This window comes from Bos taurus, chromosome X (assembly GCF_002263795.3).
Source record: "Bos taurus isolate L1 Dominette 01449 registration number 42190680 breed Hereford chromosome X, ARS-UCD2.0, whole genome shotgun sequence".
Lineage (NCBI taxonomy): Eukaryota > Metazoa > Chordata > Mammalia > Artiodactyla > Bovidae > Bos > Bos taurus.
Genome location: NC_037357.1, coordinates 105,138,324 through 105,163,258, shown reverse-complemented (window position 1 = coordinate 105,163,258; position 24,935 = coordinate 105,138,324). Strand labels below are relative to the sequence as shown.

Below are 24,935 nucleotides of genomic sequence, written 5' to 3'. Positions count from 1 at the left end.
CTGGGGTTAAACTAATGGCTATAAAACCCAAATACCTTCCTAAAGGAATCATTCAGAAATGACTTGGCAATGAGATTTTGAAAACCTAAGTAAAATGGCAGTGTACATATTTCCAGATGGGGTGAGACTTTGCATGAGCCAAATTTCCTAACAAGTATCAAAGACCACCTCCAGAGGATTTTCATTTGTATTTGCAAGGACAAAAGATTACTTCTAGTGTCCCCTTATCTACCCATTCTTCCACCCCTCACACTCAGCAGCCCAAAGCCCACACACACACTAACATGGTGAAGAAACTAGGATAAGACATTCCAACCCCCACCTGATGCCCTGCTTTCTTTCTTTTTTTAACAATTGGTGACCTGGGTTTGGTGGGTGCCACCCAATTCCCAGGTGGCACAAGTGGTAAAGAACCCACCTGCCAATGCACGTAGACCTAAGAGACAGAGATGCAGGTTCAATCCCTGGGTCGGGGAGATACTCTAGAGGAGGGTAGTATGGCTACCCACTCCAATATTCTTGCCTGGGAAATTGCATGCACGGAGGAGCCTGGTGAGCTACAGTCCATGGGGTCGCAAAGAGTCACACACAACTGAAGTGACTTAGCACATATGCACGCCTGCACCAGCAGACACCACTTGATAACCTGGCTCTGGTGGCTGGAGGGATTACAATGCTGGGTCACACGTGACTGTAATAGTTTTTGCTGGGCTACCACCTCCAGGTCATTGCAGAGACAGCAAACTAAAATACACCCCCAGTTTGTGAAAGAGGTCTCATTTTTTCTCCTGGATCTTCAGCCTTAAGGACAGGTTTCAGGCTTGGTACACATCTTGAGACCTACAGAGAGGCTCTCAGGGAATACAGGCCAGGGACACCATTTTTGTGCTGTCCCTCTGGACAGTCCCTCTGCTATGCCCAGGCAGGGGAGGTGATACATAGCCTCACCCACTACAGACTGAGGCTCCTGTCCCTTCCAGACCAGAAAGCCTATTTGGGAAAATTTGAGAGTTGCCTGAAATGTGCCCTCCCAGTACCACCCAGGCATGGCCCGAGTCATTGCCCTACCCATTCTGGAGTGTGGCCCCCAGCTGACAGGAAGAGTTGGTGAGAATACCTGGAAGCTGTACAACCCAGCAACTCTTAACTGAGAGGCGGGTGAGCAGAGCTGATGGCTGCCAGGGCAAAGAAAGTGGCCCTGTATAGCCAGGGAACTTGATATATGAGTCGGCTTGAGTCAAGGTCACAAACTAAGAATATCCGTGGCATTGAAGGTGCTTTTCCCACTGTGCCCAGGAATGGAAAACCATTCACAACCTCACTTATAACTGAATACTACCTTCAGACCACCTGACCAAGGAACTGAAGCCTAACACAAAGGAAGCTGTATCACCCATCCAACAGCCCTGCTTATGGTGCATCTGAACAGAACACAGACTGTAGCTTTCTCTGTCTGCAGAGCAAAACTGGTGTCCTTACCTAGGCAAAATATTCAGTGCTCACTCTTGTTTGACTTGGGTCCCCAGACTATGAGCCATGCCAACTCTGGGTCCCTTCCTGCTGCTTTGCCAGAAGAGGGAAGCTAATTCATAGCCGCACCTACAGCTGGGCATATTACCCAGTCTAAAGCATCTAGTAAGCCTGAGGAGAATCTAGAATTCATGAAGCACATCCTACAGCTGTATTTGGGCAGGGGACTAAGATGGCAGACCTACCCAGCTGTTCCCAGTCTATGGCACACCCCTGCCACCAAGCTCAGAGCTCAAACCGATGCTTTAGCCAACCAGATCCTAGCAGCAAGCCCCACCTTCCCAAGGATGTTACCAGCAGATATGTCCAGAAACCTAACAGAGCTGACTGAAGAACTGTCTCTGCCAAAGTAAACCGGAACTGTCTGGAAAAAGAGATCACTTACTCAAATGAACAGATACCGATAAAAAGAATCAAGGATCATGAAAAAGCAAGTATGTCTGATACCACCAAATGTAATTAATAAAGGGCCAATAACTGACCCTAAGAAATTGGAGAGCTATGAACTTTCAAAGAATTCAGAATAATTCTCTTAAAGAGGTTTTGTGAGCTATAAGAACAGACAACTAAATGAAATTAGAAAAATGAACAGGAGTTTGACAAATATAAACCATGAAAAAAAAATCATACATCTGAATAATAAAATAACTGACAAATTCAATAGAGAGCCTCAAAAGCAGATTCAACTATGCAGAAGAATAAGAAACCTGGGAACCAGATAATTTGAAATTATCCAGTCAGAGGAACAAAAAGGAAAAATAATGAAAAAGATTGAAGAGAGCCTAAGGGACTTATAGGACACAATGAAAAGTATTTGCATTCTGGGAATTCTAGGAGGAAGAAAGGGACAAAAAGTGTATTTCAGTAAATAATGGCTGAAAAATTCCCAATCCTTGGGAGAGAACTAGACATCTAGATCCAAAAAGGATGCCAAATAGATTGAACCCAAATAGGCTACACCAGGACATATTATAATTGTCAAAAGACAAAAACAAAGAATTTTTAAAGCAACAAGAGAAAAGAGAGAAGTTACATACAAGGGAACCTCCATAAGACTGAGTGAGTGAGTGAAGTCGCTCAGTCGTGTCTGACTCTGCGACCCCGTGGACTGTAGCCCCCCAGGCTCCTCCGTCCATGGGATTCTCCAGGCAAAAATACTGGAGTGGGGTGCCATTTCCTTCTCCAGAGGATCTTCCTGACCCAGGAATCGAATCCAGGTCTCCCGCATTGCAGGCAGACGCTTTGCTGTCTGAACTGAAGGGTTTAGAGGCCGTCAAATGGACATGACCTATAAAGGCAATTTTGATGGTTTTACATAGAAATGACCTCTAATGAAAGAGAACACAAATGGGAACTATTTGAGATACATTTCTATGTAAAATGTAGTTTGCACATAATTCAGCATTTTAAATGAGCACTCTGCAACCGAGACCAAACCATAAGACTACCATAAGACTACCAGTGGTTTAATAATGGAAATTTTTCAGACCAGAAGAGAATGGTATGACATATTCAAAATATTGGGAGGAAAAACTGTCAACCCTAGAAATTCCATATCCAGTAAAGCTCCCCTATAGAAATGAAAGAGAGACAAATATTTTTCTGAAAAAACAAAAGCTGAGAGAGTTCATCACCATTAGACCTGCTTTACAAGACTTCTTTGAGTGGAAGTACAGTCAGTCGTCCATATCCACAAGTTACAGATCCACAAATTCAACCAACCATGGACCACATACTATATGTAGAACCAGAAGATCAATGTATATGGAGCCCATAGATACAGAGCACTGACAATGGGATGTAAGCATCCACGGATTTTGGGGTCCACAGTGAGTCTTCCAACCTATCCCCTGTAAGTACTGAGGAATAACTATAAAAGGACAATAACTAACATCATAAGAACATAAGAAGGCAGTGTAAAACTCACTGGAAAGGGGGAAACTTAGTTAAAGTTGAGTTCTGTAATATGGTAATAGTGGTATGTAATTCACTTACAGCTTGAATTTAAAAGTTAAAAAACAACCATGGTAGACAGAGACAAGATGGCAGAGTAGAAGGATGTGAGCTCACCTCTTCTGATGAAACCACCAAAATAACTAACTTCTGAACAACCAACAAAAAATGCTGCCGCTGCTAAGTCACTTCGGTCATGTCCGACTCTGCAACCCCATAGACGGCACCCCACCAGGCTCCCCCGTTCCTGAGATTCTCCAGGCAAGAACACTGAAGTGGGGTGCCATTGCCTTCTCTGCAAAAAAATGCTAGAACCTATCAAAAAAGATACCCTACATCCAAAGACAAAGAAGGAGCTACAAGATGGGGGTGGGGGGGTAGCGTGCGCACCCGCGGGCCTGTGTGCAAAAGTGATTAAATCAACTCCTGGCCATCAGGTGGGCAGGCCACAAACTGGAAAATAATTACGCCACAGAAGTTGTACACAGGAGTGGAAGTTCTGAGCCCCACATCAGGCTCCCCAGCTAGGGGGTCTGGCAACAGGAAGAGGAGCCTCCAAATCCTCTAGTTTTGAAGGAAGTGGGATTTAATCACAGGAATTCCATAGGACTGGGGAAAACAGAAACTCCACTTTGGAGGGCACACACAAGGTCTTTGGCACACCAGGAACCAGGGAAAAGAAATCAGTGACCTCATAAAAGACTGGGCCAGACCTACCTGCTAGTATTGCTAGTATTGGAGGGTTACCTGCAGAGGTTAGGGGAGGCAGCTGTGGCTCACTGTTGGGACAGACAATTACAGCAGTAGTTCTCAGGAATATACATCAGCATGAGCCCTGCTGGAGGCCACCATTTTCTTATCAAGACCTGGACCCACCCAACAGCCTGTAGGCTGAGTGCTAAGATGCCTCAAGCTAAACAACCAACAGGACAGGAAAACAGCCCCACTTGTGAGGCTATTTTAAGTCATCCTGAGCACACAGCTGCCTACTAAACACACCCCTTGACAGGACCCTGCCCAGGAGATGGACAAGACCCAGCTCCACCTATCAGTAGGCAGGAACTAATCCCTCCCACCAGGAAGCCTGCACAAGCCTCTTAGACTGCCTCATTCAAAAGCAGACAGACAGAAGCAAGAACTACACAGCCTGTAGCCTGCAGAGTGGAAACTGCAATCAGAAAATTAGACAAAATGAGACAGCAGAGGTATATGTCCCAGATGAAGGAACAAGATAAAACTCCAGAAGAACAAATAAGTGAAATGGAGATAGGCAATCTGCCTGAAAAACAATTCAGAGTAATGATGGTAAAGATAATCCAAGATCTCAGAAAAAGAATGGATGCACAGATAGAAAGCACCTCAATATATAAGGCAAATACTAATAGACATAAAAGGAGAAATTGACAGTAACACAATAATAGTGGGGGACTTTCACACCCCACTTTCATCAATGGATAGATTATCCAGACAGAAAATCAATAAGGAAACCCAGGCCTTAAATGACACATTAGACCAGATGGAATTGATATTCATGTAGCATTTCATCCAAAAGCAGCAGAAAACACATTCTTCTCAAGTGCACCTTCTACACAGATCATAGAAATGTTTTCTTATATCAGTCTCCCAAGGCAAAAGAAATAAAAGCAAAAATAAACAAACAGAACCTAACCCAATTTATAAGCTTTTGTGCAGCAAAGGAAACCACCAGCAAAATGAAAAGACAACCTACAGAATGGGAGAAAATATTTGCAAACAAGGCCAACTGACAAGGGGTTAATATTCAAAATAGCAAACAGCTCATACAACTCAATATAGAAAAAACAAACAGCACAATCAAAAAATGGGCAGAAGACCTAAACAGACATTTCTCCAAAGAAGACATACAGATGGTCAATAAACACATGAAAAGATGCTCAACATTATTCATTACTATAAAAATGCAAGTCAAAACTACAATGAGGTATCACCTCACACTGATCAGAATGGCCATCATTAAAAAAATCTACAAACAATAAATGCTAGAGAAGATGTGGAGAAAAGGGAACCCTCTTGTACTATTAGTGGGAATGTAAATTGATACAGCCACTATGGAGAACTGTATGGAGGCTCTTAAAAAAAAAAATCTAGGAATAAAAAGTCTACAAATAATAAATGCTAGAGAGAGTGTGGAGAAAATGGAACCTTCCTACACTGTTGGTGGGAATTTAAATTGGTACAGGGATTATGGAGAACAGTGTGGAGGTTTCTTAAAAAACTAAAAATAGTGATACTCCTGGGCATACATCAAAAGAAAAACGTGGTTTAAAAGGATACACACACCACAATGTTCATTGCAGCACTATCTACAATATCCAAGACATGGAAGTAACCTAAATGTCCACTGATGAATGGATAAAGAAGATGTGGTACATATATACAATGAAATATTATTCAGGCATAAAAAGAATGAAATAATGCCATTTGCAGAAACATGGATGGACCTGGAGTTTATCATAGTGAGTAAGAAAGAGAAAGACAAATACATGACATCACTAATATGCAGAATCTTAAAAGGTGACACTACAAAGCAGAAGCAGACTCAGAGAATGAACTATGGTGTCAGGGTGAAGGGTGGGGAGAGGAGAGAGTGCAGGTTGGACAGGTACACACTGCTATATTTAAAATCTATAATCAACAAGGACCTATTGTATAGCACAGGGAACTCTGCTCAATTTTTTGTAATAACCTAAGTGGGAAAAGAATTTGAAAAAGAGTAGATACATATATATGTGTGTATATATATATATATATAACTGCATTACTTTGCTGTACATCTGAAACTAACATTGTTAATCAACTATAATCCAATATAAAACATTTTTTCAAAGATACAGAAACTTAAAAAAATACCTAACATGGTAAAAATAACTAAAATTACAATAATCTGAGGTATACAATATTAAAGTTATGAAGTATACAATATTAAAAACTATGTAAATTGTAACATCAATAACCTAAAATGGGAAGGGAGTATAATTTAAAGTATAAAGCTTAGGATTTGATTGAAATTAAGTTGGTATTAGTTTAAAATAGTATGTTATAATTTAAGGTTTTTTTGTTTGTTTGTTTGTTTTTAATGTAAGCCTCATGGTAACAGCTTCCCAGGTGGTACTAGTGGTAAAGAACCTGCCTGCCAATGCAGGAGACATAAGAGATGTGGGTTCGATCCCTGGGTTGGAAAGATCCCCTAAAGGAGGGCATGGAACCCAGTCCAGTATTTTTGCCTGGAGAATCCCATGGACAGAGGAGCCTGATGGGCTATGGTCTATAGCGTCAAAAAGAATCAGACATGACTGAAGTGACTTAAAATGCATGCTCATATGGTAACAAGAAGGGAAAAACCTGAATTACAAAAAAGTATGATAAAGTCAAAGCATACTAATACCACACAGCATCAAAACACAAGAAAAGAAGAAATAGCTGATCTATAAAACAACCAGAAAACAATTAACAAAATGGCAGTATCTTCTTATTTATCAATAATAACTTTAAATGTAAATGGATCCAGTTCTCTAAATGAGAAATCAAATGGCTAAATGGATTTTTATAAAAGATCTAATGATATGCTCATTGCAAGAATCATTTTGGCCTTCAAGACATACAAAGGAAATGTAAAGGGATGGAAAAATATTTTAAGCAAACAACCCAAAAAAGTCAGGAGTAGATATATCAGACAAAATAGGCTTTAATTTTAAAAATGGTAAAAGGAAACAAAGACGGTCATTATATAATGATGATAGGATCAATACATCAAAAAGTTATAATGATCATATTTACGTGCCCAACGTTAGAAAACTGAAATTCATAAAGCAAAAACTGATAGACCTAAAAGGAGAAATAAACAGGACTTTAAAACCCCACTCTCAACAATGGATAGATCATCTAGACAGAATCAATAAAGAAACACCAAATTTGAATAACTCTATAGACCAAAAGGGGCTTCTCAGCTGGCACTAGCGGTAAAGAACTCACCTACCAGTGCAGGAGACATAAGAGACATGGGTTTGATGCCTGGTCAGGAAGATCCCCTGGAAGAGAGCATGGCAACCCACTCCAGTATTCTTGCCTAGAGAATCCCATGGACAGAGGATCCTGGCAGGCCACAGTCCATAGGTTCGCAAAGAGTCAGACATGACTGAAGTGAGTTAGCATGCACAGACTAAATATACAAAACAGACATACACAGAATAGTCTATCCAACATCAGCAGAATACACATTCTTCTCAAGTGCAGGTGAAACATTTTCTAGAACAGACCATATGTTGCTGCTGCTGCTAAGTCGCTTCAGTCGTGTCAGACTCTGTGTGATCCCATGGACAGCAGCCCACCAGGCTCCCTGGGATTCTCCAGGCAAGAATACTGGAGTGGGTTGCCATTTCCTTCTTCAATGCACGCACGCATGCTAAGTCACTTCAGTCATATCTGACTCTGTGCGACCCTATGGACAGCAGCCCACAAGGCTCCTCCGTCCACAGGATTCTCCAGGCAAGAATACTGGAGTGGGTTGCCATTTCCTTCTCCAGACCATATGTTAGGCCACTAAATAAACAAGTCTTAGAAAATTTAAGACAGAGAAGGCAATGGCACCCCACTCCAGTACTCTTGCCTGGAAAATCCCATGGATGGAGGAGCCTGGTAGGCTGCAGTCCAAGGGCTTGTGAAGAGTCGGACACGACTGACCGACTTCACTTTCACTTTTCACTTTCATGCATTGGAGAAGGAAATGGCAACCCACTCTAGTGTTCTTCCCTGGAGAATCCCAGGGATGAGGGAGCCTGGTGGGCTGCCGTCTATGGGGTCACACAGAGTTGGACATGGCTGAAGCGACTTAGCAGCAGCAGCAGCAGAAAATTTAAGAAGACTGAAATTATACCAAGTATCTTCTCTGACCACAGTGGTACAAAATAAGAAATCAATAACATGGGGTCGCTAGGAGTCAGACACGACTGAGTGACTTCCCTTTAGCTTTTCACTTCCACACTTTGGAGAAGGAAATGGCAACCCACTCCAGTGTTCTTGCCTGGAGAATCCCAGGGACGGGAAAGCCTGGTGGGCTGCCATCTATGGGGTCGCACAGAGTCGGACACGACTGAGCAGCAACAAGAGGAAACTGAAAATTCATGTATACATGGAAATTAAACAACACTCTCCTGAATAACATATGGATCAGGAAGAAATTAAAGGGGAAATAAAGTATCTTGACACAAAAATGGAGACAACATATGAAAACTCAAATGCACAACAATAAAAATCAACATTAAAAAGCAAGAAATTTCCCAAATTAACAACCTAATTATGCCTTAAGGAGCTAGAGAAAGAAACTGAACCCATAATTAGCAGAGGGAAGGAAATAAAGATTAGAGCAAAAATAAATGAAACTGAAAACAGAAAAATGGTAGAAAAGATTAACCAAACTAAGAGTTGGTTCTTTGAAAAATAAATTAAATTGACACTCCCTTAAACTAAGGAAAAAACTAAATCAACAAAACTGTAAATGTCAGAGAATTACAACTGATACAACAGAAATACAAAGTTCATAAGAGGCTATTATGAATAGCTCTATGCCAATAATTCGACAACCTAGAAGTGGAAAAATTCTTAGAAACATAAAAACAATCAAGAGTGAATCATGAAGGAATGGAAAGTCTGAATAGATCAATTACTAGTAAGGAGATTAAATCAATAAAATAATTAAAAAATTAAAAATCTCCCAATGATTAAAGCCCAGGACCAGATAGCTTCACTAATGAATGTTACCAAACATTTAAAGAATGTTTGTAAAGAATTGACAGTAACCTTGAAACCCTTCCAAAAAAAGTAGAAAAGGAAGAAATATTTCCAAACTCATTTTATGAGGTCAACATTACCCTGATAGCAAAGCCAGAAAAAGACACTATCAGAAAAATACAGATCAATATCCCTGATTAGTATGGATGCAAAATTTCTCAAAATATTAGCAAACTGAATTCAGCAGCACATTACAAGGATAACTCAGCATGACCAAGTGGAATTTCACCTAGAATGCAGGATGGCTCAACAGACACAAAATCAATGTGATATATCAGATTAATAGAATGAAAAACTCACCCCAATAGATGGAGAAAAAGCATTTGACAAAATTCAACTTATGTTCATGATTTTTTAAAAAAATTTTTTGGTATAGAAACAAAGTACCTAAACATAAGAAAGGTCATAAATGACTAGTCTAGAGCTAACATTATTCTCAGTGGTAGAAGGCTGGAACAATCTATGAAAAAATGCAAGGCATTTTTACACAAGTGGGGATGGGGGTGGAGAACAGTCCTGAAGCTTGTTCAGAACTACAAAAGACCCCTAAATAGCCAAGCAATTCTCAAAGAATAGAACAACAACAACAAAAAAAGAATATAGCAGGAGGCATCACATTTTCTGATTTCAAGCTATACTATAAAGCTATGGTACTTCAAACAGTATCAGTTCAGTTCAGGCACTTAGTCATGTCCGACTCTTTGCGACCCCATGAATTGCAGCATGCCAGGCCTCCTTGTCCATCACCAACTCCCGGAGTTCACTCAAACTCATGTCCATCGAGTCGGTGATGCCATCCAGCCATCTCATCCTCTGTCGTCCCCTTCTCCTCCTGCCTCCAATCCCTCCCAGCATCAGGGTCTTTTCCAATGAGTCAGCTCTTCGCATGAGGTGGCCAAAGTATTGGAGTTTCAGCTTTAGCATCAGTCCTTCCAATGAACACCTAGGACTGGTCTCCTTTAGGATGGACTGGCTGGATCTCCTTGCAGTCCAAGGAACTCTCAAGAGTCTTCTCCAACACCACAGTTCAAAAGCATCAATTCTTCGGTGCTCAACTTTCTTCACAGTCCAACTCTCATATCCATACATGACCACTGGAAAAACCATAGCCTTGACTAGATGGACCTTTGTTGGCAAAGTAATGTCTCTGCTTTTGAATATGCTATCTAGGTTGGTCATAACTTTACTTCCAAGGAGTAAGCATCTTTTACTTTCATGGCTGCAGTCACCATCTGCAGTGATTTTGGAGCCCAAAAAATGAAGTCTGATACTGTTTCCACTGTTTCCCCGTCTATTTCCCATGAAGTGGGACCGGATGCCATGATCTTCATTTTCTGAATGTTGAGCTTTAAGCCAACTTTTTCACTCTCCTCTTTCACTTTCATCAAGAGGCTTTTGAGTTCCTCTTCACTTTCTGCCATAAGGGTGGTGTCATCTGCATATCTGAGGTTATTGATATTTCTCCCGGCAATCTTGATTCCAGCTTGTGCTTCTTCCAGCCCAGCGTTTCTCATGATGTACTCTGCATATAAGTTAAACAAGCAGGGTGACAATATACAGCCTTGTCATACTCCTTTTCCTATTTGGAACCAATCTGTTGTTCCATGTTCAGTTCTAACTGTTGCTTCCTGACCTGCATACAGTATAGTACTGGCATAAAAACACAGCCTTACCCGCCCAAAAAAGCAAATGGGAAGGAATTGGGAGCCCAGAAATAAACTCAAGCATATATAGTCAACTTGTATTTGACAAAAGAGCCAAGAATACTCAATAGAGAAAAGTCAGTCTTTTTAACAACTAGTGCTGAAGAAACTGGATATTCACACGTAAAAAAATGAAACTAACACCTTAGGTTATACTTCTTACAAAAATGAGCTTGAAATGGATTAGAGACTTAAATAGAAGATACGAAACTATGAAATTCCTAGATGAAAAAACAGGAAAAAGAGCTCCTTGATATAGCTCTTGGCAATGATTTTTGGATATGACACCTTAAGCACTAGCAACAAAATGAAAAAACAAAAAACAAACAAAAAAACAAGTAGGATTACATGAAACTAAGAAGCTTCTGCACAGTAAGAGAAACTATCAACAAGTATAAAGACAACCTACAAAATGGGAACAAAAAACACTTGCAAGCCATTTATCTGATAAGGGATTAATATCCAGAATTGCTAAAGAACTCATTTAACTCAACAGCAAATAAATGCTTCAATTTTAAAATGGTCAAAAGGCCTGAACAGACATTTCTCCAAAGAAAATATATGAAAGGCCAACAGATACATGCTAAGTCGCTTCAGTCATGTCCGACTCTATGTGACCCCACAGACGGAAGTCCACCAGGCTCCCCCGTCCCTGGGATTCTCCAGGCAAGAACACTAGAATGGGTTACCATTTCCTTCTCCAATGCATGAAAGTGAAAAGTGAAAGGAAGTCACTCAGTCATGTCGGACACTTAGCGACCCCATGGACTGCAGCCCACCAGGCTCCTCCATTCATGGATTTTCCAGGCAAGAGTACTGGAGTGGGGTGCCATTGCACAGATACATGAAAAGATGCTAAATATTACTAGTCATTAAAAAGCAAATCAAAATCATAAGACAACACCAAATGCCTATTAGAAGGGCCATCATGTTGATGTATGGCAAAACCAATACAATACCGTAAAGTAAAAAATTAAAAAAAAAAGGCCATCATTAAAGAGACACATAACAGCACAGCTGGTCTACATGGATGCAGTGTGCTGTGCTGTGGCCATGCAGTGCTCTGCTGCTGCTAAGTTACTTCAGTCGTGTCCGACTCTGTGCGACCCCATAGACATCAGCCCATCAGGCTCCCCGTCCCTGGGATTCTCCAGGCAACAACAGTGGAGTGCGTTGCCATTTCCTTCTCCAATGCATGAAAGTGAAATGGGAAAGTGAAGTCGCTCAGTCGTGTCCAACTCTTAGCAACCCCACGGACTGCAGCCTACCAGGCTCCTCTGCCCATGGGATTTTCCAGGCAAGAGTACTGGAGTGGGGTGCCATTGCCTTCTCCATGCAGTGCTCTGAGTCACTTGCAAATGGTGTCCTTGGGCCACAATGTTGCACTTGTCTCCTCCTCACCCCAGTTAAGCACTCCAACCCCAGTAACCCTCTAGTCTTCTTCAATCTGGATATTAGAGGGGAACAATATGGTCTAATTGCCTTAAAATTGCTTGCAGATATTATGCCCCAAACTGCATAAATTTTTCAAGCATTGTGTACAGGAAAATTGTGTACAGAACACTTACCCAGGTGGTGGTAGTGGTAAAGAACTCCTGCCAGTGCAGGAGACATAAGAGACATGAGTTCAATCCCTGGGTCAGGAAGATTCCCTTGGAGAAGGAAATGGCAACCTACTCCAGTACTCTTGTCTGGAAAATCCCATGGATAGAGGAACCTGGTGGGCGACAGTCCATGGGGTCGCAAAGAGTTGGGCATGACTGAAGTGACTTAGCAGTCAGGTACAGGAGAAACAGGCATCGGACTCACTATTGGGAAACCTCTCTATTTGAAAAAAAAAAGTCGCTCAGTCGTGTCCGACTCTTTGCAACCCCATGGACTGTAGCCCGCCAGGCTCCTCCATCCATGGGATTTTCCAGGCAAGAGTACTGGAGTGGGTTGCCATTTCCTTCTCCAGGGAATCTTCCCAACCCAGGGATCAAACCTGGGTCTCCCAGACTAGGCAGACACTTTACCGTCTGAGCCACCAGGGAAGTGGTGAAATTGAAAGGATGCCCTTTTCATCAAATCAATAAATTTATGATTCAGGGTGGAGACTTCTCCAATTAGAATGGGACAGGTGGAGAAAATATTTATGATGAAAAATTTGAAGATGAAAACTTCCATTATCAGCATAATGAGGCGGAATTACTGAGCCTGGCAAATGCAGGCTGCAAGATAAGCGATTCTCAGTTCATCATGACAGTTCCGACTCCTCACTCATGGGAAACACGTGTTGTTTGGGCAAGTGATGAAAGGAATGGGTGTGGCAAGGATTTGGGAAAATGTGGAGATGAAAGGTCAAAAAACTGCCAAATTGTGCATTATTGCAGAATGCAGAAAACTGAAGGAAGGGGATGATTAGGGAATATTCCCCCAAGATAGTTCTGGTGACAGTCATCGAGATTTCGGAGGATGCAGATGTAGATTTAAAAGATGTAGATGAAATTTTATCAGTAACAGAACACTTAAAAAACATTGGAAATTCTTTATTCAAATCCCAGAACTGAGTGATGGCCATTAAAAAAAAATACACCAAAGTTTTAAGGTATGTGGAAGGCACAAAAGTTGCAGCTGAGAAAGCACGTGGATCAAAGCTGCAGCCTGTTGCTTTAAGCTGTGTGCTGAATATTGGAGCTTGCAAACTGAAGATGTCCACTGAAAATGTCTGATTGGCAGGGAGTGGTTGACAGTTGCTTGGAGGTCCTTGAAACAGATTCAGCAAACACCAAGGCACTGTACCATAGAGCCCAAGGGTGGCCAGGATTCAAAGAATACGATCGAGCATTGTCTGACTTTAAGAAAGCCCAGGAGATGGCACCAGAAGATAGAGCTATTCAGGCAGAATTGCTGGAAGTCAAACAAAAGATAAAGGCACAGAAAGATAGGCTGCTCTGCAGCCTATTCAGAAATGTTTCTTAAGCAATTCAGTTTTGGTTAAGTATTGGAGAGTCAGTTCCTAGGTAGGCTGATAAGAAGTCCTGAGGAGGAGAAAGGGGTCTGGAGTTTTCAAGGAGGAGAAAAGGACAAAGGGTTTTTTTCTTTAAGCCCAGAGCAGATGATTATACAACAAAACAACTCATATTGCTCAAGGATATGTTTTCCCTTAAACTCTGTACCAATGATTATATAACAACAATGTATCCTGCTTGAGGACATGTTTCTCCCTTTTGAGAAACTTCTGACTAATCCTGTCATTTTAAAATATATATTATGGGAGCAGCTCTGGTAAAATCTTTCTATTGTTAGTTCTAATCCCATTATCTTAAAATGTATATTGTGGGAGTGGGTCTGGTAAGACCTTTACAACCCTGAGACATTCTTTTGATTTACTGCAATAACCAATTAAAAAAGTATATAACTCCCTTGCTAAGACTAGCAAGGGGGGCACTCTCTGTCCCCCTCTGATGTCTATGTCAGAAGCTTTCTCTGTCTCTTTTCATACTTTAATAAAACTCTGCTACACAAAAGCTCTTGAGTGATCAAGCCTGGTCCCTGGTCCCAAAGCTAAATCTTTGGAGATCACGAATCCGACACTTTTCACCTTAAGCTGTCAGTATGCATTGAATTACTTAAGCAAATAAATAATAAGGGGAATAATAATATAGGGAATAAGAAAATTTAAGGGTTTATCTATTATGTATGATCCTTAATGTGTTTGCTTTGATGCTTCAGTTCCCCCATTGTTTCAGTTAAGTTCAGTCACAGAGTCATCTCCGGCTCTTGGCAACCCCATGGACTGCAGCATGCCAGGCCTCCCTGTCCATCACCAACTCCTGGAGCTTACTCAAACTCATGTCCATTGAGTCAGTGATGCCATCCAACCATCTCATCCTCTGTCGTCCCCTTCTCCTCCTGCCTTCAATCTTTCCCAGCATCAGGGTCTTTTCCAATGAGTCAACTCTTCGCATCGGATGGCCAAAGTATTGGAGTTTCAGCTTCAGCATCAGTCCTTCCAATGAATATTCAGGACTGATTTCCTTTTGGATGGACTGGTTGGATCTCCTTGCAGTCCAAGGGACTCTCAAGAGTCTTCTCCAACACCACAGTTCAAAAGCATCAGTTCTTCGGTGCTCAGCTTTCTTTATAGTCCAACTCTCACATCCATACGTGACTACTGACAGTCTACAAATACTGATAGGGATTCAGTCTTAATAAACCAGTGCTACAAAAGGGGGAAAGAAAAAGACATGTAACAAATGCCATTGAGGACATACAGAAAAGGGAAAGCTTATGTACTGATAATCACAATGGTGTGATCACTCACCTAGAGCCAGATATCCTGGAATGTGAAGTCAAGTGGGCTTTAGGAGCCATCACTAAAAAACAAAGCTAGTGGAGGTGATAGAATTCCAGTTGAGCTATTTCAAATCCTGAAAGATGATGCTGTGAAAGTACTGCACTCAATATAGCAGCAAATTTGGAAAACTCAGCAGTGGCCACAGGACTGGAAAAGGTCAGTTTTCATTCCAATTCCAAAGAAAGGCAATGCCCAAGAAAATTCTCAAACTACTGCACAACTGCACTCATCTCACACACTAGCAAAGTAATGCTCAAAATTCTCCAAGCCAGGCTTCAACAGTAGGTGAAGTTACAGATGTTCAAGCTGGATTTAGAAAAGGCAGAGGAACCAGTGATCAAATTGCCAACATCCGTTTGATCATCGAAAAAGCAAGAGAGTTCCCAGAAAAACATCTACTTCTGTTTTACTGACTATGCCAAATCCTTTGACTGTGTGGATCACAACAACTGTGGAAAATTCTTCAAGAGATGAGAATACCAGACCACCTGACCTGCCTCCTGAGAAATCTGTATGCAGGTCAGGAAGAAACAGTTAGAACTGGACATGGAACAACAGACAAGTTCCAAATTGGGAAAGGTGTACATCAAGGCTGTATATTGTCACCCTGCTTATTTAACATATGCAGAGTACATCATGAGAAACACTGGGCTGGATGAAGTGCGAGCTGGAATCAAAACTGTGGGGAGAAATATCAATAACCTCAGATACGCAGATGACACCACCCTTATGGCAGAAAGTGAAGAACTAAAGAGTCTCTTGATGAAACTGAAAGGAGAGAGTGAAAAAGTTGGCTTAAACTCAACGTTCAGAAAAATAAGATCATGGCATCTGGTCCCATCACTTCATGGAAAATAGACGGGGAAACAATGGAAACAGTGACAGACTATTTTCAGTTCAGTCGCTCAGTCATGTCCGACTCTTTGCCACCCCATGAATCACAGCACGCAGGCCTCCCTGTCCATCACCAACTCCCGGAGTTCACTCAGACTCACGCCCATCGAGTCAGTGATGCCATCCAGCCATCTCATCCTCTGTTGTCTCCTTCTCCTCCTGCCCCCAATCCCTCCCAGCATCAGGGTCTTTCCCAATGAGTCAGCTCTTCACATCAGGTGGCCAAAGTACTGGAGTTTCAGCTTCAACACTGGTCCTTCCAATGAATACCCAGGACTGATTGCCTTGAGGATGGACTGGTTGGATCTCCTTGCAGTCCAAGGGACTCTCAAGAGTCGTCTCCAACACCACAGTTCAAAAGCATCAATTCATTGGTGCTCAGATTTCTTCACAGTCCAACTCTCACATCCATACATGACTTTACTTTGGGGGGATCCAAAATCACCGAAGATAGTGACTGCATCCATGAAATTAAAAGATGCTTGATCCTTGGAAGAAAAGTTATGACCAACCTAGATATCATATTAAAAAGCAGAGACATTACTTTGCCAACAAAGGTCTGTGCAGTCAAAGCTTTGGTTTTTCCAGTAGTCATGTGTGGATGTGAGAGTTGGACTATAAAGAAAGCTGAGCACTGAAGAATTGATGCTTTTGAATTGTGGTGTTGAAGAAGACTCTTGAGAGTCCCTTGGACTGCAAGGAGATCCAACCAGTCCATTCTAAAGGAGATCAGTCCTGGGTGTTCTTTGGAAGGACTGATGCTGAAGCTGAAACTCCAATACTTTAGCCACCTGATATGAAGAAATGACTCATTGGAAAAGATCCTGATGCTGGGAAAGCCTGAAGGCAGGAGAAAAGAACGACAGAGGATGAGGTGGTTGGATGGCATCACCGACTCAATGGACATGAGTTTGAGTAAGCTCTAGGAGTTGGTGATCGACAGGGAAGCCTGGCGTGCTGCAGTCCGTGGGGTCACAACGAGTCGAATATGACTGAGCGACTGAAGTGAACTGATGTCTTGTTGGTGGGAATGTAAATGGGTGCAGCCACTAGGGCAAACAGTAAAGCAGTGCCTCAAAAAAATTAAAAATAGAACTACCATGTGATCCAGCAAGTCTACTTCTGCATATTTATCCAAAGCAAAACACTAACTTCAAAAGATATAAGCACCCCCATGTTCTCTGCCGCATTATTTACAATAGTCAAGCTATGGAAACAACCTTAATGTCCCTTGATGGATGAATGGATGAAGAAAATGATATATATAAAATGCAATATTTGTTCTTGTTTAGTCACTAAGGCTAAGACACTAAGTTGTCTGACTCTTGTGACTCCCATGGACTATAGCTCGCCAGACTCCTCTGTCCATAGGATTCTCCAGGCAAGAATACTGGAGTTCGTTGCCATTTCTTTCTCTGGGGGATCTTCCTGACCCAGGGATCAAACCATGTCTCCTGCATTGGCAGGCAGATTCTTTACCACTGAGCCACCAGGGAAGGCCCAATAAATGTTCACTGAAATGCAAAACAAATGAGACCAGGGGAAATACCAGGCTAAAAAGGTGCATTTTATTTTTGACTGATCATTTGGAAAGGCTGCTCCTCTCTGATTTGATTTAGTTGGCAAGTCACAAATAAAAAAGATCTGTAGGTCCTTAGCAGATGGCATTCTCACTGAGTAAGCACAGCTTGGCAGCTGGAATGAGGCTGCCCCTCTTATGTGAGAAGTTCACTACCCAGACCGAGGAAGTGTATCTCTGCTGCCACAAAACGGAATGAATTCTTGCCATTTGAAACATGCATGTACCTTGAGAGCATTATGTTAAGTAAGTCAAAGAGAAAACATCATATGATCTCTCTTACATGTGCAATCTTAAAAGAAAAACCCAAAGAACTAAAACAAATTGAGCTCATGGATATAGAGAACAGATTGTCGTTTTCGAAAGTGGGGGCTGGGGCTGGGCAAAATGGGTGAAGGGTGTCAAAAGGTACAAATTTCTAGTAATAAAATGAAAAAATTATGGGGATGTAATATACAGCTTGGTGACTCTAGTTAATAAAACTATATTGTAGATTTGAGAGTAGCTAGGGGAGTGGATCCTGAAAGGTCTTATCACAAGAAAACCATTTTTAATAACTATGTATGGTGATGGATGTTAAATGGACTACTGTTACGGTCATTTTGCAATATATGCAAATATTGGGTCATTATGTTGTCCACCTGAAACTAGTATGTTAGATGTCCACCATACCTCATTTTTTTTAAAAGAAAATGTTCCAGTCCTCTGAGCTGGTCCTTGGCAAGAACCATGACCTGCTCAACCACATGCCAGGAAGTCTTATCAGTAGCAGCAGTGGCAATAAGGAAACAAAGAAGTAATTGAAGATGAATGATGACTAAATGGGAGAAAGAAAGTTTAAACTCCTCAAGTATGAGAACACCAAGTTTTTATTACACTTCCACGGAAATATCTCTGTATGGGGTGATAGAAGTGGGAGAAGAATGTAAAAAACGGTAGAAATAAACATTCTTATTATTCTAACAATCACATAAGCCAATCAAACCTTTCTTTGAAGGCTCTGCTTAAAATGCCAATGTAAATATGTTGGAAGGGGGAGGTCACATATCAATACCTTGATATCAAGTATCCTAACCAACTAGTTGATTAGTAACTTAGCAAGTACTTGAAGGAGTAGGCTAGACTAGGGCAGGGGTCAGCAGACATTTTGTGTACAGGGCCAGAGAGTAAAGACTGTAGGTTTCATGGGGCTGGCTGGTCTCTGTTTTAATGGTGCCACTGTGATGCTAAAGCAGCCATAAAGAATGCACAAATGAGCAAGCCTTGGCTGCGCGTCAATACAATTTTACTTACAAGTGCCATAGTTTGCCCAACAGAGAAAAAGCAAGTTGTTTGTCTTTTTTATTTTTCCATGGAAATAAGAAGAGGTTGGGAAATGTATAGTTATGGGATACAGCCTCCAAGGCCAGTTCCCCACACAATGGAGTGTTGTGGCCTTGTGCTACCCCAAGAGCAAGCCCCTACCTGGGACAAGGGGACATAAGGTGGAGGTCAGGTGGCAGGGATTGGAGGTAAAGACGAGATAAATTAGGTTCCTATCAAGGGAGCCCCAAACTTTTTATATGGCTCTTCAGAGTTCATGGGAAGTCCAAGTACATGTGGAGAATAAACAAAGTTTTATTATTCAATGTCTTAAAGCTGAAAGTTAAATTGTAGCCTTCAATTAAACCAAGATTGTTCTGAACATCTGGTTCTGTTTACTGTCGTGTGTGTGTATGTGTGTGTGTGCACAAGCATGCACTCAGTCATGTCTGACTCTGCAACCCCATGAACTACAGTGCGCCAGACTCTTCTGTCCATGGGATTCTCCAGGCAAGGATGCTGGAGTGGGTTGCCATTTCCTTTCCCAGGAGATCTTCCCAACCCAGGGATTGAACCTGCATCTCTTGCGTCTCCTGCATTGGCAGGCGGATTCTTTACCACTAGCACCACCTGGGTGAAACATTTCTCCCAAAATATGCAGCACCACATCTATGACCCAACTCAGCATCCCACCTCTTCAATCAGATTGGCCACTCTTATTGACAACATGCTTCAGGACAAAAATCAAGCAAGTTCTAATTCAATCCTTTCAGTTTCTGGCTTTTTTTCCCCTCCCATAAAACATTGGTTGCCTCATTTTGTAGCTACAAAACTTACACAGCTAAGAAGGGCACATTTCCTAGAAAAGCCACCCCCCAACTCTGAAGTTCTTAGGAGTCACCTGGAGGTCTTGCTAACAGGTAGTTTCTGATCCAGTGTGTCTTGGGTGGGGGCTTCAGAATTTGCATTCCTAACAAGCTCCCAGGCTGACACAGCTAGTCCATGGACCACGGTTCAGAGAACCGCTTTTCTGAAAGATGCTCACCCCTCTCTGAGGAGCTCTGTGGGAGCTGGGGAAGCTCCCTGCAGTGGCATGTGGAGCCTCAGGGCCCCTGGACTCTTCTCAGTTCTTGAGTCAGCCTTCTGGGTAAATTACAGATAGATGGCCTCCCTCCCAGGCATACCCTGGCCGGGTTCAGCAAAGACAATTTGTTCTTTGGCTGAACCTGGACATGTCAGTTAGGCTTATTAGTGAAGACAAACAAACCTCATTATTTGGAAAACGATTGTGTTAGCTCTGGGGTGTCAATGCTAATCAGGTTATAGCCCAGACCCAGAAATGAATGGTGGGAGTTCTGAAGTGCAAGTTCCTAAAGTTCCCAGGAAATGGATTAAGAATTGAATCTAGCCTTTGCTTTTTAATGAAATGGCCAGGCCCTTCCTGTTCAGAGGCCTCCCTTCTGCCTCGGCCCTGCTGCCAGGACTCACCTGGAGCATCCCCAGCTGCAGCCGGTAGAGGAGGTTTCGGGCTGTGGGGGTGGACACAATGAACAGTCTCCTTTTCTCATAAAACTGATCCAAAAGTGCAGCTGCTGTTCTCACGCCGACATTGACATTCATGGCTGTAATCAGAAACAGTCAGGTAGGTCAGAAACCCTCTACTGCTTCCGGCTCAATACATACAGCCTGTGATGAGACACAGAAACATATGTGTAAGAAGTAAACCCCGAGGTAAAGACTCAACTAGAAGTCTTCAGTTTATTCAGGAGGTGGTCCCAAAGAGCACTCAGTTGGGGAGTGGGGATGCGTGTTAGTTTCCTCCTGCTTGTGGTCAACTCATCACCACAAACCTAGCGGCTTAACACACATTCTCTTACAATTCTGGCAGTGCGAAGTTTGGGACGGGTTTCACTGGGGTCAAGTCAGGGCTGTTCGCAGGGCTGTGCCCCCTCCCCCGCTGCCCTCAACCCACATGCCCTGGGGGAACATCTGTTTCCTTGCCTTTTTCCAGAATCTTGGCTCCTAGCTTTTCCTCCACCTTCAAAGCCAGCAGCATAGCAGCTTCCAACTTCACTCCTCTCAGAGCAGTCCCACCTCCCGCTTATTAAGGATGCTTGGGATTCCATTGAGCCCACCTGGGTAATCCACGTGCTTTTCCCCCATCTCAAAATCCTTAATTTACAACTTCAAAGGCCCCTTGGCTACGTAAAGTAATACATTCACAAGTTCTGGGGATTACGAAGTGAATATGTTTGCAGGGCACTGGAGGTGGGGAGCATTACTCTCCTACCCTAGGAAATGAGACAGGGAAGTAAAGAGGGATGTTCTTTGTATTTTAATAAAATCTAAGAGCCTCAGGCACTTAGCTGTTGATGCATGTATCTGTGTCTCTATCTCTCTAAGATTAAAGGGAAAGCATGAAGATGAGAAAGTACTGCCACTGCTGCTGCTAAGTTGCTTCAGTCATGTCTGACTCTATGCGACCCCATGGACTGCAGCCCACCAGGCTCCCCTGTCCCTGGGATTCTCCAGGCAAGAACACTGGAGTGGGTTGCCATTTCCTTCTCCAATGCATGGAAGTGAAAAGTGAAATTGCTCAGTCATGTCCGACTTCGCGACCCTATGGACTGCAGCCTACCAGGCTCCTCTGTCCATGGGGTTTTCCAGGCAAGAGTACTGGAGTGGGGTGCCATTGCCTTCTCCGGAGAAAGTACTAGGAAATGAGAAAAAGTGGAGTACAGAAATAGAAGCCATGTCCAGAATTTTCTGGCTAGTCCAAATGTCACACTATGATCACTATCCAGCCCAATTTTTGTTCCTCAGTAATAACAGCTGACAGTTATTGAAAGTTTAGTTTCATTACTGTTGCTGTTATCCAGGCTAGAATATTGGAGTGGGTTGCTATTCCCTTCTCCAGGGGATCTTCCCAACCCCGGGACCATATGCCAAGCCTTGCTCAATTCCATTGTTCAATAGATGACCTCATTTCATCCTTTCAACAGCTCCAGGAGAAGGTAGAGTATTTGCTTCCTCATTTGACATTAGGAGCAAAGATCCCGAAGGCCCAAGATCTGTGGGACTTTCCAGCTAGTGCTGCAAAGCAGGGGCTCTATCATCTGTACATATTAGCGCACTGGCTTTGGAGAGAGGAACAAGGGTTCAGTTCAGTTCAGTCGCTCAGTCGTGTCCGACTCTATGCGACCCCATGAATTGCAGCATGCCAGGCCTCCCTGTCCATCACCAACTCCCGGAGTTCACTCAAACTCATGTCCATCGAGCCAGTGATGCCATCCAGCCATCTCATCCTCTGTCATCCCCTTCTCCTCCTGCCCTCAATCCCTCCTGGCATCAGGGTCTTTTCCAATGAGTCAACTCTTCGCATGAGGTGGCCAAAGTATTAGAGTTTCAGCTTGAGCATCAGTCCTTCCAATGAACACCCAGGACTGATTTCCTTTATGATGGACTGGTTGGATCTCCTTGCAGTCCAAGGGACTCTCAAGAGTCTTCTCCAGCACCACAGTTCAAAAGCATCAATTCTTCCGTGCTCAGCTTTCTTCACAGTCCAACTCTCACATCCATACATGACCACTGGAAAAACCATAGCCTTGACTAGACGGACCTTTGTTGGCAAAGTAATGTCTCTGCTTTTTAATATGCTATCTGGGTTGGTCATAACTTTCCTTCCAAGGAGTAAGCGTCTTTTAATTTCCTGGCTGAAACTACAGATGCTTTTTTGTTTGGGTTGCATGAGGTTTTAGTGGTGGCAAGCAACTCCTCATTGTGGCATGTGGGATCTAGTTCCCTGATCTAGAACCTTGGCCCCCTGTATTGGAAGTGCAGAGTCTTAGCCATTGGACTGCCAGGGAGGTCCCAAGGGTGCAGACTTTGCTAATTCATAATGCTGCTGATTTATAATGAACCCTGGGCTCCTACCTCCAGCTTGCTCCTTAGAGGACATGTGAGATAAATCAGCAGATGAGCAGAGGTGAAGGAGGAGAGTGGGCAAGATGGGCTGCCCAGTTACTGGAGGACTGTTTTCATCCAACAGATGAATATGGCTGGCCCTGAACCTTTCTAAGTATATAGAACAAAAGGCTCCCTGTCCTGGAAACCAGAACCAAAGGGGCTTCAGGGTCTGCTGCTGGCTGGAGAGAGAGCTGCCCTCGTACCTGTGCAGGTGGGCTCAGTGCCAGACCAAGCCAGGTTGGACTGACATACTCGGGCAGAGCTCCCCTGGAGCTCGTAGCCTCCGACGCAGGAGAATTCACACACAGCCCCATAATTATCGCCGTCACTGGAGCACTTCATGTAGCCGTTCTCTGGGGCATGGAGCTTGCCGCAGCGTCTCACTGTGTGGGACACAAGCCCAGAGGGTGCTCAGTGCTGAGTGCCCCCACTCCACCACCACAAAGCAAGCAGGGAAGGGGAGGAGTCAGAAACACCAGCTTCTACACTGGGCGGGTGTGTAGGGAGGGGCAGGTGTGGCTATCTGCCAGTGGGTGGACCTTGGGAGGGTCACTTTTCAAACCAACAAGACCACTGAGATAAACTGATTCAGCTCCCTGTGGTCTAGATGAGGAGGTTGAACCCAGAAGAGGAAGGAGTAAAGATGGCTAGCTATTAGCTACCCAAACCATGAAGCTCAAAGTAAACCTTAAAAACCTTTTTTGCCTAAAGGTTCTGGAACACCAAGAACACGGTCGGCTGGTGGGCTACCTAAGGGGCTCCTAACCTCCTTCATAGCAGGACTTATATAGGCTTTGGCTGGTCACTGAAGCCCAGGAGTGGAAAAGCTATTAAATACTATTGTTCTGGGACAGCCAGCGATGGGCTCATGTGAGATGAGCTTACTGCTGTCTTGGACTCCTTCAATCATCTGCCTGCACTCAACCTCATCTGGATTTGAATTGTAAAATTTAGGCAGTGAGGTGGCACCCTTCCCCTAGCCTCATGATCAGAGGCAAATCCAGAGCTGGCAAGTCTTCCTCTGACAATGGGCACTCACAGAAGGTTCTAGCTTGAGTCTCTGCTTCCCTTTGTTTTTAGAAAGAGAGGACAAAAAAAAAAAAAAAGCCAAGAAGCAGTCATCTTACCTCTTACTTTAACTCGAAATTGGCAAGTGCCCTTGTTCTCGGCTCTGTCATAGACTGTGTACTGGATCTTGTGGTCTCCTTCTGGAAAATGCGAGCCTGGGGGTGGGCCTTTTAGAATAACACTTAAAGGGGGAAAAAATCAGAAACACCAAAGATGATCGCTGTAGGCCCTAACAACAATCGGGCCGTGATGGCCTAAGGATCAAAGAGGACCATCATGGGTGTTTGTTGAGCACCCATTCTGTTCAAGATACAGAGACTCCAAGGGACTGCCATTAGGCCAGTTTTTTAATTCTCAAAGAAGAGAATTTCCTGAGCTTTACTTTGTTTTGGAAGTGCAGTTTGAGACCAGAAAATGGAAGTCCCCAGTTCCTGGGAAAATCAGACTGGTTTTTCTTTTGGGGATGTAGAACAGAGGATGGGAGACGCTGAGAACCCAAAGCTCAAGTCTTCCTTCCTTTGGTCTAAGGAAGACCCAAACTGCCGCCAGATTGGGAGGATGAGGGAATTTTCTTTGAGGGAAATCATTTGAGAGGTTAGTCCCAGCAGTCACTGGCAATTTGGGCCTGCAGGGGGCGCTAGAACTTCCTTTGCTTTTTCTATCTCAGTGGAGACCTTTCCTGAGGAAAAGGCAAATTCACTGTGATTTCATGGTAATCATAATAATAACTCAAGTTATTATTATCTTTATTATTAGTTATTATTATTATCATTAT

At 43.0% G+C, this 24,935-nt stretch overlaps 1 protein-coding gene and 1 pseudogene across 2 annotated transcripts in view; one reads left to right on the top strand and one right to left on the bottom strand.

Annotated features, from left to right (window-relative positions):
- The window catches only part of SRPX (sushi repeat containing protein X-linked), a 141,587-nt gene that overhangs the window by 31,079 nt on the left and 85,573 nt on the right, over positions 1-24,935 (bottom strand). For both annotated transcript variants that reach the window (NM_001040489.1, XM_005228282.2), the window contains 3 exon segments: positions 20,615-20,748; positions 23,296-23,475; positions 24,220-24,341. In NM_001040489.1, coding sequence (NP_001035579.1) covers positions 20,615-20,748; positions 23,296-23,475; positions 24,220-24,341 — 436 coding nt within the window.
- On the top strand, positions 1,047-14,581 carry LOC101906595 (peptidyl-prolyl cis-trans isomerase D-like; annotated as a pseudogene).